The 14,227-nt window shown below is 47.7% G+C and overlaps 1 protein-coding gene and 1 long non-coding RNA gene across 3 annotated transcripts in view; one reads left to right on the forward strand and one right to left on the reverse strand.

Annotated features, from left to right (window-relative positions):
* Positions 1-14,125, reverse strand: part of GRK3 (G protein-coupled receptor kinase 3) — a 66,195-nt gene extending 52,070 nt beyond the window's left edge. The window contains exon 1 of the mRNA XM_027689340.1: positions 13,908-14,125. Coding sequence (XP_027545141.1) covers positions 13,908-14,020 — 113 coding nt within the window. The 5' untranslated portion in view covers positions 14,021-14,125. The remainder of the gene's footprint in view (positions 1-13,907) is intronic.
* The window catches only part of LOC113970434, a 1,072-nt gene continuing 718 nt past the window's right edge, over positions 13,874-14,227 (forward strand). Inside the window, exon 1 of one of the 2 annotated variants that reach the window (XR_003535177.1) lies at positions 13,874-13,981. This is a non-coding gene — a long non-coding RNA (uncharacterized LOC113970434). Of the gene's footprint in view, positions 14,012-14,227 lie in introns of both variants that reach the window. The other variant, XR_003535178.1, reaches the window with a different exon arrangement.

Here is a 14,227-nt window from a genome sequence, read left to right on the forward strand (position 1 = left end):
CCTACACGTAAACAATCTGGGACTAAAAGCTGCATTTCACAGAAACTCAGCCATTTCTGAAAAGCCTTCCCCGGCCAGAGATGCCGTCAGCGCAAACCATGCGCTAATGCGAGAAGTGGCCGCTTTTGCACGAGTTCATCTCGGTTCACAGCATGATCTACCTTAATAGCAGCACTCAAAATGGGCAGAAACAAAAGTTGGCTAAAAATGAAATCCAGGGAGACTTCAGAAACAAAAGTATATCTGGCTGGACTGCAGCAAAACCTCTTGAAAAAATACAAAACAGCAAAAAATTCAGACATGCTCCGTTTGCGGTCCACAGGCCCCGAGTCAACTGAAATATTAGGAAAAGCATAATTAGGGAAAATCAAAAATCAGGCTTAAAATGTTGTTAGAAATGCAACTTGGACTCTGGGTACCTCTTCCTGGGTACCTTTTTCTTCATGGAAAGGGTGGTCAGGCACTGGAAGGGGTTGCCCAGGGAGGTGGTGGAGTCCCCATCCCTGGAGGTGTTCAAGGACGACTGGACGTGGCACTCAGTGCTCTGGGCTGGGGGACAAGGTGAGGATCAGTACAGGTTGGACTCAATGATCTTGGAGGTCTTTTCCAACCTCAATGATTCTGTCATTCCATGACTTGCTGATTTAACTGGGCCCACATTAAGCAGGTACCCGGAGCACAGCCCCAGGGCCAGATGCCCAGCAGTGCCCACCCCACAGCTGGTCAGAGAGAACTTACGTAGTGGTGACACAGAAAAGAGGGAGAGGGGTTTTTTTTGCAAATGAGACAAGTATCTTGACCCTCAGCAATGCCAACAATCCCCACGTAGCACTGGTGCCAGGAGTGTGGGCAGCTGAGTGCTCCTGCATCTCTTACAGCCCCTGGGTGAAGCTGCCCTCAGAGACTGAGCTGAACAAACGCCCCAGGGCTTGCGGAGCAGGTCAGAGCGCTGCCTGCCCAGAGCAGGCAGGAGGATGACTATCTGCATCGCCATCAAACCATAAACTCTGCAAGCAGCACAGGTCACTCCAACCTGGTCAGCTCCTCTGCCTCCCCAGAAAAGGGATTTATGTCAAGCATGAGCTGAAAAGTCTGTTAAAAGGAGCTTCAGGCTCCATCTTGAAGCTCTAGATACTCCAGCCAGCATCCTGGTCTTTCAGACTTGATCAAAGAACGCCGCTGAAAAGCAACCTTCAAGGTTAAAATCCATTCTGTAATTAAACAGCTCTTGCTGCCTACGACAGCCTGGCAGGGCACAGGCAGCAGCCGCAGTGCCAAGGTCGGTACAGGGGGAAAATGTCTACTCCAAGACATGTCTGAAAAACTAAGAAGAAAACACATTATGTTCTTTCCAACACAGAAAAGGACACGTGCACAGCAAGAGCATCCGCAATCCTCCCTCTCAGATGAGCTACAGCAGCAGCAGCAAACCAGGAGGTCCCTTGGAGAGGAGCTCACCCAGAGCCAGGACTTGTCCTTGGCTGCAACCAGAGCCAGTGCCAACAACAATCACTCTTGCTGTCGCCCTGTAACAGATCAGGAATAGTCTGTGGCTCCAAGGATAAGCACGGCACTCAAGAGAAATTAAACTTCTGCTGGGAGTACAAGTGTGTCTGCCACAGCAGAGCCCACAGGATGGCCACAGGAGCCTGAGGAATGGCCCATCAGGCAGCCCCAGTCTGCACGGACAGCAGGAGCATGACCACAATGGATGTGGGAATATGGAGAAAACAGGAGTTACAGAAGAGAAGAAAACAAACAGCATTTGTTTTGGTATGTCCAAGACAGATAGGGAGGGACTTTTTCCACGTAGTAACAGGACAAGGGGAATGGCTTCAAACTGAGAGTACATTTAAACTAGATATCAGAAAAAATTTCTTCCCTGTGAGGGTGGTGAGGCCCTGGCACAGGTTGCCCAGAGAAGCTGTGGCTGCCCCATCCCTGGAAGTGTTCAAGGCCAGGTTGGACGGGGCTTGGAGCAACCTGGGATAGTGGAAGATGTCCCTGCCCACAGCAGGGATTTGGAATGAAATGAGCTTTAAGGTCCCTTTCAACCCAAACGAGTCTACAACTCTATAAAAGTTCTGCTATTCATTTTACATGGATCCTGTCCCTGAAGGTTTGCTACAGGAGTTCTTCTGAAAGTACCTCACACCTTGGAAGGGGAAAGGGTAAAGAATGAGGTGACAGGATGGATCCATATACATACTCCTACTGTTGGAACTAAGTCAAGAAGCTACTCACTACTGGATCTTAAAGGAGTTTTTAATTATTTATCATCAAAGCACACGATTTTTTTCTTACAAATCAATAAGAGTTCAGATTTGTGGGATGTTATCTGTTGTACAGGTGCACATATACACACCACAGCTTGAGAAAGGAATGTCCGGCCTTGTTGCCAGCATTAAAGAACCAGAGCTGCATTAAGAATGAGCAGTTACAGCCACTAATACATTCATGTATAGGTTGAAACAGAAACAGGAGAACGGAAATACAAAACAAGAATGAAACAGCAGCTTTACAGAGACTGGGGGGAGCAGAGTTCAGAAATTATCAACATTTCCTGTATCGTCACGGGCAGGTCATAAACTTTATCTGCTCAGATCTCCAGTCTGTAAAATACAGCTGGATTTATTTTCTCCCTCCTTTGTCGTCAGAGCAGGTACCATCCCTCTGCCACATGTGGCTCCTGTATCCAACAGCACACTAAGCTCCTGATGGCTCCTGGCATGTCCAAAACCTACTCAAACGCTAATAATTATTTCAAGAAAATGCCAGATATTCAGCAACTCCACGGCCACTGCTGTGTCTGCCAAGCTTTCGCAGTGCCTGCTCTCTGCACTCCCAGCATCCCTTCTCCACATCACACAGTCACCTTCACTTATTCCTGTGTCAGAGGTAATAAACAGTGAGCACTCACAAAACATTGAACTCATTTCATTCTGCTTCCTCTCAGATTGCACCCAGCTCAAAGTTCAGCAGAAGTCAATACTTCCCCAAAATGACTTGGTTCTCAGATGCTGTAAAAGCTATTTTACACGTTGTCACTTTGGTTCCCGCAGTTCATCAGGCAAATTCCCAGCACAGAAAATCAGAAAGGACCATCAGACTATTTAACCTGATATATTTATCTATTACTTGTAAAATCACAGAATCACACTCAGTCTTGGAGGTCTTTTCCAACCTAAATCTTTCTGTGATTCTGTGATTAATTAGTGCAAATGCTCATTCTACTCTCCTTCTCACCAGCTGACAAAGCAGCAATGAGTGAACCCAAACTCTGATTTCTCTCCATAAACATGGCACACCACGTGCATACCACCCCCTCCACGGGACAGAACAGGGCTCTGCCATTTTCTGTCCCAAGTTCACCCATTTCTGCCCCATTTTCTGCCCTCACACCCCCCGAAGTTCACACCAAGCCCCCTGCCAACTCATTCCATTGCAATGAACTAAAGCTCTTAGAACTGACGTGGATGATTAACAACAAATTTCACCCCAGAGCCCTGTGTGATGGAAGGGATTAAAGCTCAGCAACACCTGCCCACACCCCCCTCTGGTCCCTACGTCAGGAGACAAAGCAGCTTCACTTATGCAAATTACATTAATGGAGAAGTTTACAAGGAGGGAGCCAAAAGCAGTAGCTGTGTAGCTACAACTTCACAACGCTCACCAGCCTCATGTTCCTTGAGGATCACTGGCATTATCAGTGCTGAAATCTGAAACTAATATAAAAGCTTCTAAGTACATGAATTTTCCAGGAGTAATTACACCAAATTGCAGTGTCAAGGACTTGCCCTTCCACCAGATTGCTGCTGCTGAGAAATTACAAGAAAGAGAAATCAGAGCAAAATCACATCTCCTCGCTCCGACTGCAATTAAGTCATTCACCAATCATAAATTACTTTTTTTTTTAAACAAATACAAAATTACTGAAGACGTGCCAATTTTTTTAATCTCTTCCGATCTCAAATGTTTAGAACTTTCTTTAAAAGTAGCGTGCAAGTATAAACGTTGACTGAGAGACCAAGAACTACGGCCAACGCTGACAATCCCCTCTGATTTATTTATTCATTTATAGGCTCAGGATGAAATTTTACAGAGACTTTAAAAGTTTATTTGCACTATCCAAATCCATCATAAAGTTGCTAAAATTGGACCAAAGATCCTGCCCCAAAGGCCTTTGAACCGAAAGCATGACAGGGTCAACAAGCACAACTCAAAGCACTGGCAGAATGGCCCACAGCCACTACAGCCAAAAGTAGGTTGTTTTTTTCTCTTTGTACAAGTGCATTTAAAAGGCTTAGCAATGCAAGATTGATCAAAAGGGAAAACTGAGACGAAATATTTGGCCCAAGAATCAGATCTTTCAAAGCTCTTTTAAACAAGTTAAAACTACAGGAATGCTCCTGTATTTTTTGTCCCCCAGAGGAAACCAGCCCCTCTGAAAGGCCACACATCCCTCCAGAGCCCCACGTCCCAACTCCATGGCAGTGATCCTCCCAAAACACAACCATGCCCTGCCCATGGCACAGCCAGGCTTCTTTCACCAGACACTTGAAACCTCAAGAGTAAAACATCCACCCACATTTTATCTTCTTTTAATTGAATTATGGGATTGTTTAGGTTGAAAAAGCCCTCTAAGACCATCGAGTCCAACCATTCCCTAGCACTGCAAGGGCCACCACTAACCCATGTCCCCAGGTGCCACATCTGCGCAGCTTTTAAATCCCTCCAGGGAATGGGGACTTCACCACTGCCCTGGGCAGCCTGAGCCAGGGCTGGACAACCCTTTAAGGGAAGGAATTTTCCGAATATCCAATTTAAACACCCCCTGACACAACTTGAAGCCATTTCCTCTGGGCACCACCTGGATCTAACTCCATTCACCACCGCTCGCTGGACCCACCATCACTCTTTCCCATTTAAAGCTCAGTTTAACCCAGACTCCTGTTTCACAGAGCTCATTTTTCCTGCTGAAACACAACAAACAACAGCAGCCAAGTCACATCCAGGGAGCCGTCACGCGGAGGCTCGTTCTGCACTCAGCCCCTTGGGACAGGGGTGTCTTTCCCCCAAGGTCTGAAGCACTGAGGATTTTACTGGGATCCCCAGAGCTTTTTAATTTTCCAGGAGGATGCAGAAGCTGTGGGAGCTCTTTTCTCACGTGCACCTTGAGCAGAGGTAGCAGCTCCCCGCGGGTGACACGCACCCATCCGTTCCCAGCTCCTGCTCCAATGCCATTCCCAGCTCCATTCCCCGGAGGCCCCGGGGCTGCGGGAGGTCGTTGTGCAGCTGGTGCCCGTCTGCTGCACATGCTGGACTGAATCTCTGCGGCATTTAATGATGGCTTTGATCTGAGCAGCTCCACCAGATCCCGAGAAATCCGCCCTTTCCCCAGTTCCTTTCTCAATAGGACGTGACACATGCTGACAGGACAAATTCCTGGCACACTGCAAGGGGACTGGGGGGGTTCTATGTGGAAGCAGTTCCTTCAAACACTCTCAAAAATTGTTATTTATTTATGAAAGGCATATTTATATAGGTGTTTACTCAGTACTGGAATGATTTCTTTTTTTTTTTTTAGATAAGCATGGGGTGAAGCTCCTTCTGTGGAAAACAGCTGTATTTTCTAGGCTAGAAACTGCTGCTTTTACATCAATTTAGTTCAATTAAATTATGTTATTTGGTTTATGCACCTGAACCTGACGGCTCCTGATAGGCTTTTTAGTAATTTTATTAATTACCAAAAAAAAATAAAGCTATTATTGATAAGAAGATTAAACCAGGCCATTCCACATGATTTCACCAGAACAGAAACCAAGAGCTGCATACACTCGTGTCCTCATGTTATAGTTTCAGTGTTGGCTGAAACCATTTCACATGGGAAGGTCCAGGCGCTGAAAAGCCATTATAGCTATAAAAAGAGTAAGAGCTATAAAGTTTATTAATTTTATGGAAAAGCCACATCTGGCAGGTCCCAGCAGCACCTGCACTGGATCACGCAGGTGTATCACACCTGTAAAGGAAGATTACATTTTGGAAGCTTTCCCCGAAAACACACCTAGAAACATCCCTCTGTTTTTAGCACAGAACAGTGCACACTGATCTCCTCACAGATCACTCTCATTTACTTTTTTCCTTAATTAAGGTAATGACGCCTGAGGGAAAGTCTGTGTTTCAAAATACAAGCTCCAATATCACAGCATTCCCACAGGAGAAGTAATTGGAGCATCTCTCTGAGGGCCAGATCTCTCCTTCCTATGCCCAGAGGTGCTCCAAGCACAGGATGCTCAGGAGCTCAGACAGTCAAGGGCCTCCACTGAAGCTCAGAAAATCAAACTTCCAAACGTCCTACATGTGAACAAAGGTACATCAGGTATTTTCTAACTGGCTCCTGATCTGTAAAATACAGGTAACAATAATCAGTGCCCTTCCTCCAGACTCTCATTCCTTGTCTATTAAAGCTTTGCAACAGGATCTTCACCCTCCCATGCTCTCCTGTCTGTGATTAAGGTTTGGGACACTGCAGGTACAACAAAAATCAACTGAACCCCCACGACAGAGAACACCCAACTGGAGCTGAAAGCAGCATCCACAGAAAGCAGGAGCCCTCCCATACAGCCTCCTACACTGGCAGTCCATATCCATCCCTAAGCATGCATTCTTCTCAAGAAAGTGCTGTAGTACAAAGATAACTTGAGATAAAAAGCAAGTACATGTTGTCAGCAACATTCTGTATGCACACCAAATTGATTATTTTGGGAATGCCGTTTCTTACTACCTTCACAACCACAAATCCTGCTGACAGCAAAGCTGGGAGGCTGAATTTCCAGCAAAAATTCCACTACTCTGTCATGTATGCTTACCTTGAACTAGTCAACCATAAACCCACAAATGTTCAGCCTTTATTATAACGGTAGTTCAGAAAAAAACAAGTCCTTTCCCCTCCTCAAGCAGCTCCCACATGAACCCCCACATGTGCCTTGTCACTCAAGCAATGCTAAATAGTAAGATAAGCTTCAGTCTACTGATTTAAGCTTCAGATTTTGGACATAAGGAAGAATTTCTTCACAGAAGGGTTGGTCAGGCATTGGAAGGGGCTGCCCAGGGAGGTGGTGGAGTCCCCATCCCTAGAGGTGTTCAAGGAATGACTGGAGGTGGCACTCAGTGCTCTGGTCTGGTTGACAAGGTGGGGATCGGTCATGGATTGGACTCAATGATCTTGGAGGTCTCTTCCAACCTTAGAGGTTCTGTGATTCTACACACTTCTTCATTCCTGAACCTGTGAACTAACCTTTGAAACAGATATATTACTATGAATTGTACTAAACTAAATGAACAATGGATTTTTTGATCATAGTCGTCAATAATAATACCTTTAGGAAATAAAAAAAAAGAGAGGCATAGTCTAGGACAGGAGTCAAGAATGATGAGCAAGTGAGTGCACTCACACCAGCTCTCTGATATCACTCTGAACAGTACAATCATCCAAGGCAAGGGGACAAAAGGCACACTCAAGTGTCTCAAAAGCACTCTCTAGGTATTTCCAGCACTTGGAAAAGAGGCAGATGCCCTGGAGCCTCGCTGCAATGAGAAGACATTCACCATCTCAAACAGCACTTGCATCTCTGGACAACAATGCTGTAGCAAGTGCAGTGACACTGAGGGCACCCATTTGAATGGATACTCCTGGCGAAACACCAGAGCTTCATTCAACAGGGTACTCTGACCTTGAGAAGCACAAACCCACACTGCTGCCCTCCCTACACACCTACTCTAGGTTCACCTGCAGCACTTACCCTTCTTCTCTTAATACTTGTCTGGTCTACACCACATAACCACCCATCTTTCACTCTCACCCCACTTTACTTCCTTTATTCTTTGCTTAAATGCTCAACTCAGTGAGATGTAGTAAAGCTGCAAAATAATAGATTAATTTATAAACCCATTGCATTTAGAATCCCTTTTCCTTCTGTATTTTTCATGAGTTACACATCAATGGAACCATTTGGAACAGTCTGAGTGTCCTGCAATGCTGGTTTCAATGTCTTACTGCAAATTTTTCAATTCCAATTTTAGTAAGTCCTGAAAGTGGTGTAAAAATATCAAGAAACAATCGTGCTTGACACTAAAAAAAACCCAACATTGTAAATGTCAAACAAAAAACTAAACTGTTTTGCAATTCTAGACAGCCAAGCTCTAAGCTCTACTAAAATAATTTGCAGTCTTGATTGCTACAAGCAGATGGAAAGAGGTTCAATGAGATACCAACACCTCACCGAGTTAATGGCACCGTGACATAAAATTGGGCTGAATTAACCAGCAGATCCTTAATCTTCCGTATCATCTCCGGTTTAATTCTGCCTTCATTGGCACCATTTCTGTGCAAAGCCCAGCAAATGTGGAAGCCTCTGCAGAATCTGGGCCTACTTATCCTTTTCTGAAAACAGAAAAACAGTTCTTTTGACGATTTCTACCATTTGCAACGAGATAGGGAGGAAGGAACATAACATCACAGAATCATGGAATTACAGAATGGTTTGGGTTGGAAGGGGCCTTGAAGCTCATCTTATTCCACTCCCTGCCATGGGCAGGGACACCTTCCACTAGACCAGGTTGCTCCAAGTCCCCTCCAACCTGGCCTTGGACACTTTCAGGGATTGAGCGGCCACAGCTTCTCTGGGCAGTCTGTTCCAGGGCCTCACCACCCTCACAGGAAAGAATTTATTCCCAATCTCCCATCTAACCCTGCCCTCTGGTAGTGTGAAGCCATTCCTCCTTGTCCTGGCACTCCAGGTCCTTGGAAATAGTCTCTCTCCAGGTTTCTTGCAGCCTTTCAGATACTGCAAGACCACAGTTAGGCCACCCCAAAGCTTCTCTTCTCCAGGCTGAATAATCCCAATTCCCTCAGCCTTTTCCCACAGCAGAGCTGCCCCATTCCCCTGATCATCTTGGTGGCCTGCTCTGGACTCGCTCCAACAGGTCCATATCCTTCCTGTGCTGGGATCCCAGAGCTGGAGGCATTACTCCAGATGGGATCTTACAAGGCTTCCTGAAGCCACTCCATTCTCTAAACAACCTGCATATCAAGAGGGGGGTTTGGTACAAACGTCACCAATGAGACCCTGTTGGACCCCACTGTGCTGCCCACGGACTGATGGCACAGATGGGCATTCCGGGTAGAGACAAGGGGAACACAGAGGGACAGAGGGAGACAGGCAGGAAACACCGCCTGTAAACACATAAACACTGCAACAGCACACACAGCACGGCAGATTAATCACAGCCAAACTTCATCAGCTTCATGACAAAAGAGTGTTTTAATGAGGGCCTCAGGGGAGGAGTTTTGCAGACCTGATGGACACGACCAGCACGGACCAAAGCAGGCCGTGCCTCCTGCTCCCGGCGGGAAGGACGGACAGCCGCAGCACCAGGCAGACACGGGACTTTTTAATGCCATGACACTGAGCTAGAGCCATTCAGGGAGTTAAATGCCACCTGCAGAAGCCCAAAACTGAACGGTTTTCTTGCAGCGACACAAAGAAGCACCTAGAAAGATTGAGAGGGCTGACATAGGCGTAATAGCAACAAAGATGAAAATTACACAAGCAATTGTCAGGAAAATTTTCCCCGAGACAGCGCTGTAAATGAATAAACACAACAGAGGCGTTAAACAACACCAGAGAAAACACCACCAAAGTCACCCAGACTGACAGCAGAGACAGGGGAGTGTAAGCCTGGAACTGAGAGATTCACAGAAGTTTCAAGAGGTACAAGAATTCACTGAAGGACACTTCAAAGAAAGAACTGAAATTCGGAGAAAGAGCAGAGGAAGGCCAAGAGATCAGAATTGTAAAACCAGAAGCAAAAGAGGACAGAGCAATGATGCTTAACCCCGAGCGGGAAACGTCACTTGCGTTTCAACAACATTCAGCACCATAAGAGGAAGAAAAGAAATCACGAACAGCTCAGAAAGGAAAATCAACCTCTGTGTGTTCAACAAACCTCAATCAGTTTTAAACAAGTTAGTTTGAATACTGGGTAAGAAAGCGAAGGGCACATCAACTGCCCCAGCAAAAAGCATTTGGGTACCAGGGGTCAGCCTTCACCTCTGCAGGTGAAGTGAGGATGGGATGATTCCTGAAAAAAATGCCATGTTAAAAGCACGATTCTCAAGAAGGAAGTAACTGCAACACGCTCCTTTTTTCCCCTAGAGGGGCAGGATTCAGAGGAACACAGGAGACCAAGGAAAAAAGGTTGAGAGAAAAATCAAAATTAAAATTAACTTGAAACAGAGATAATTACTGGAAGCAGGTTAGAAAAGAGATATGAGATGAGAAACATCTACAGCCGCGGGGAGAGAAGCCTGGACAGATGGATGCTGTGTTTTGTTACCATGCCCGTGGTATTTGTACACCGAAAGCACCCGAAGCTTACGTGATGTTTATAGTAAGAAAGCTTTAATGTCAACTTTCCTGGCGAGGACAGCAGCGTGTACTCGAGGCTTCTGCAAGCCCTGAACCCTCTCCCATTTGTTACCTGATTTCTTGGACCATTTTTCTCAGCTTCACGTTACGCAAATCCTTTACTCAAATCAGAACAAGCTGCTGGTAAATAAAAAGAGCTGTTCTACAGTGCTCTTCCACTCCCTTTGACCAAAATAAGGGAAATGTAACATTTACATGGAAAAGTGAAAAATCTCAGTAGCCTGATAAATAGCCTAAAAAATTCAGAGTGCAGTTAATTTACTCCTTTCCATCCAAAACTTACAATTTTTGACAGCAATTCTGCAGAAAAAATTCAAGGTTTCATATTTGCTCATATTTCCACATGGACGTCTTCCTTCCATTCCAGGCCTGATTTCTGCAGGATATTCTGCCTCTGACATCCCTTCTGCCCACCAATGCAAATCTCCCCAAAACAGGCTTTTAGGAAACAATGTACGACAAAAAGATACCACAGCTCTCCCAGCTCTTGGCAAGGCTCTTAGGAACGAAAGGAGGAAACGCAGAAGGGAAGGAAAAGCAGATGACAGAGGATGGAAAAAGGGTTGTTTTGTTTTGGTGCTTAAAAAAAACCAAAACACACTAAGCCTCTTCCTTAAGCACTCAGGGCCCATTAGTGTTTTCTGTCCTTCCTTCCCAAACCGATATTTAACGATTTCGGGACAAAACCAGTCTGAGGATAATTCACGTAAACTCAGCAATAATCAGCCCCACGGCCAATAAACTCTTCACCCTCGTAGTTTATTTGCTGCTAAGTCTTGGCCTGCAGCCTTGGAATTTATTCTGCCGGCACTATAGCTATTTCCTTGTAAACAGGAAGCCCCCTCAAATTTGCATTACAGTAAACTCATTTGCTTCATTTAGCCTCAGCCTTATCTGGGAAAGATAAAAGGGTGCCGACAGGTGTACGGGCTCCAGCAAGGAGACAAGACTGAAAACAGGGGTGAAACCTTTAATATTTTCTGAGGCGACAACGTCAGCGGCACAGGACCCGTCCCTGGGCTGTGGTTGCCTGCAGGAGATAAACCAACACATTCCTGCGAGCAGAGAGCTGCAATAAGGCAGGGACATTTATTTTCAAGCGTGGATGTGATATTCCAGTGACCTTCCTGCTGTCTGTCCCAGTGACAGCCAGGACCAAGGCGAGGATGGCTGCGCAGCCAGACGTGACAGAGACGAGCTCATGCTCCTCCAAGGAGCTGCTCACACACACAGAAATAATGAGTATCTGGAAAAACTGTTTGATTTCAAACTCATGTAAGAGAGGACTCTTGTGTGTTGTATTTTTTTTACTGTTACTATATCAACCTGCCTTTAACCAGCCGATTTATGTCATTTTAAATGAATCACTTCACCAGCAACATAGAATATTTCAGTAAACCCAACACACCATGTCTGCTCTAATGAGAGGGATCAAAAAAACCAGCCAGAAAGCAGCACGAAGGTATCTGACACCAGAGTAACGGTCACAATTTCCTACTGTATGAGGAAATCCCTGGTTTCAGTTAGTAGCTCAGAAGTTCAGTCATTTCGAGCATCCTAGAGCCGTTTGTGGTCCCAGGCTGAGGTAAGTCTCTGTTCTTGGTTATGTCTCCTCCCACTCCGGTGCTGAGTGTCTGAAATGTCCCCATCCCACAGCACCATGGACTCACAGACGGCTTCTCACCTTCTGCAGAGCACCACAGCCCAGGGGGACGGCAAACCATCCTTCTCCTTTACTATCTTGTGCAAACAGGTTCTTTCACAGGCAGCTCTAGGAGCGAGACATTTCACCTTCACCTTTCCTCCTGCTCCACAAAATTTCCCCTGGCACGTGGCTGCATTTCCCACCCTGCCGAGCCAAATGCAGGTGAACAATCTCTCCAAGCTCAGGAAAACAACCACTGAGACAAGGCAAAAACTGGAGCAGGAGAGTAGAGCACAGCAGGTTCCTCAGGCCTCGTGCTGTGCTGCAAGGCTTCCCCGCGCTGGGCATGACGGATGTCAGTCCAGGCAACAGCTTTCCAGCCTCCCCACAAGTGCCAGTGGTGTCCTTATTTCTCATGGCACTGGAAGGACTATTTCTCCCCTCACACCCTCCACATCCCACCCTTCACCTGCCCAGAGGGGTCATGTCCCTGCTGGGAACAGGGAACAGCACTGCTGCACATCACTGACGGCAGAACTGACATCACCAAAGCACTGATAAATGTGAAGCCACCAGCACCCCCACCAAAGCTGTAACTCAGGCTAACAGGGTAGGCGAAATTTTATGGATATTGTATTATTTTTGAAAGTGTAAACACATACTAGGAAGAAAAATGGGCACCTTCGTCTGTCCAGTAACACCATCCTCAACCAGATCTTAAACTCAACAGCAAAACTTCTTTACCTGACGTCTCACTGCCCCTGCAAGGGGGATAAACGTGGGCTAGGCACCCTTCGCCTTCCCCTGATCCACAGCCTCCCTGTCCTACCCAGCATTCCAGCAGAAAGGCAGGAAAATGAGTGTAAAAGTGGGAAGAGGGCTTCAGTGATGCCTGGCTCACGGCAGACAGCTCGGCTAGGCCACCAGCAGGCTTCCAAACTGCCTACACATTCTGCAGTAAAATTCGGTTTAGATTCTTCCTGTTGCAGTATTTCGTTTGCTGGCTAAATCTTCATTTTTAATATATATATACACATCCAGGGCCACGAAAGAGACGGAAAGCTCAGTTTTAATTTCAACAATAAATAAGCGATGCTCAGGTGATTTTATAACACAAGCATAACCGGGGGAAAAAGCTGTTTTTTCAGACGAAAAGCTGCTTTTAGCACCAAGCGCTAAGCAAACAACCTCAGCTGTGCCAAGGCACCCGTCTGCTCCCGCGGTGAGATCGGGGAAGGTCGAGGCGAGGGAGCCCGGACCTGCCCCAGCACCTCTGCTCCGTGAGCTGCCTGCTAAGGGAGACCTCGGCTCCGTCCTCCTCCCGCAGCCCCTGTCAAACCTCAGGAAGCATCACCAAAAAAAATCGCTCCGCAGAGCAACACGGCCAGAGCGGCTCGGTTTGGTGCTACCGGTTGATTTAGACAGAATTCCTCACCCGCTGCACGGAGCACCGGGTTCGGGATCCACAAAGCCCCGAGCTCGGGGGATTCATCCCCGGAGAGCGGGGTATCCCCCGCTAAGCCGCCCGAGGGACGCCCGCAGAAGTTGTGCCAAATAAACACACACATCCAGCACATCCAAAACACCCAACACATCCAGCACATACACGGAGCACGTCCAGCCCGGCCCCGCGCCCGCCCCGGCCGGACCCGGTGCCTCGGAGGCCGCGGTGCCCGGGCACGGCCGGACCGTTATGTGCGGCCCCGGGGAGGGGGCCGGGGGGCCGGGCCGGGGCGGCCGCACGGCCGGGGCCGCGGCGGGGCGGGCGGTACCTGGGCTCGGGCAGGGTGATCTTCTTGCTGGCCCTGGCCGCCGGGGTGCTCTTGCTCTTCTCCATCGCCATCAGGTAGCTGACATCGGCCAGCACCGCCTCCAGGTCCGCCATGTTCCCGCTCCGCCGCCGGGCTGCAGATGGAGGCTCCGCCGGGGCAGCCGCCCCCGGGGCGGGGGTTGGCGGCGGGCGGCGGCGGCGGCTCCGCCGGTGCGGCCGAGCGGCTCCCGGTGCGCGTGTGCGGAGCGCGGGGGCCGCTCCCGCCTCCCGCCCTGCGCCCCGGGCGGGCGGCAGGAGGGACGGACGGACGGAGGGAGGGAG

The sequence above is a fragment of the Neopelma chrysocephalum genome, unplaced genomic scaffold, assembly GCF_003984885.1.
Source record: "Neopelma chrysocephalum unplaced genomic scaffold, ASM398488v2 Primary Assembly neopelma1_77, whole genome shotgun sequence".
Classification (NCBI taxonomy): Eukaryota; Metazoa; Chordata; class Aves; order Passeriformes; family Pipridae; genus Neopelma; species Neopelma chrysocephalum.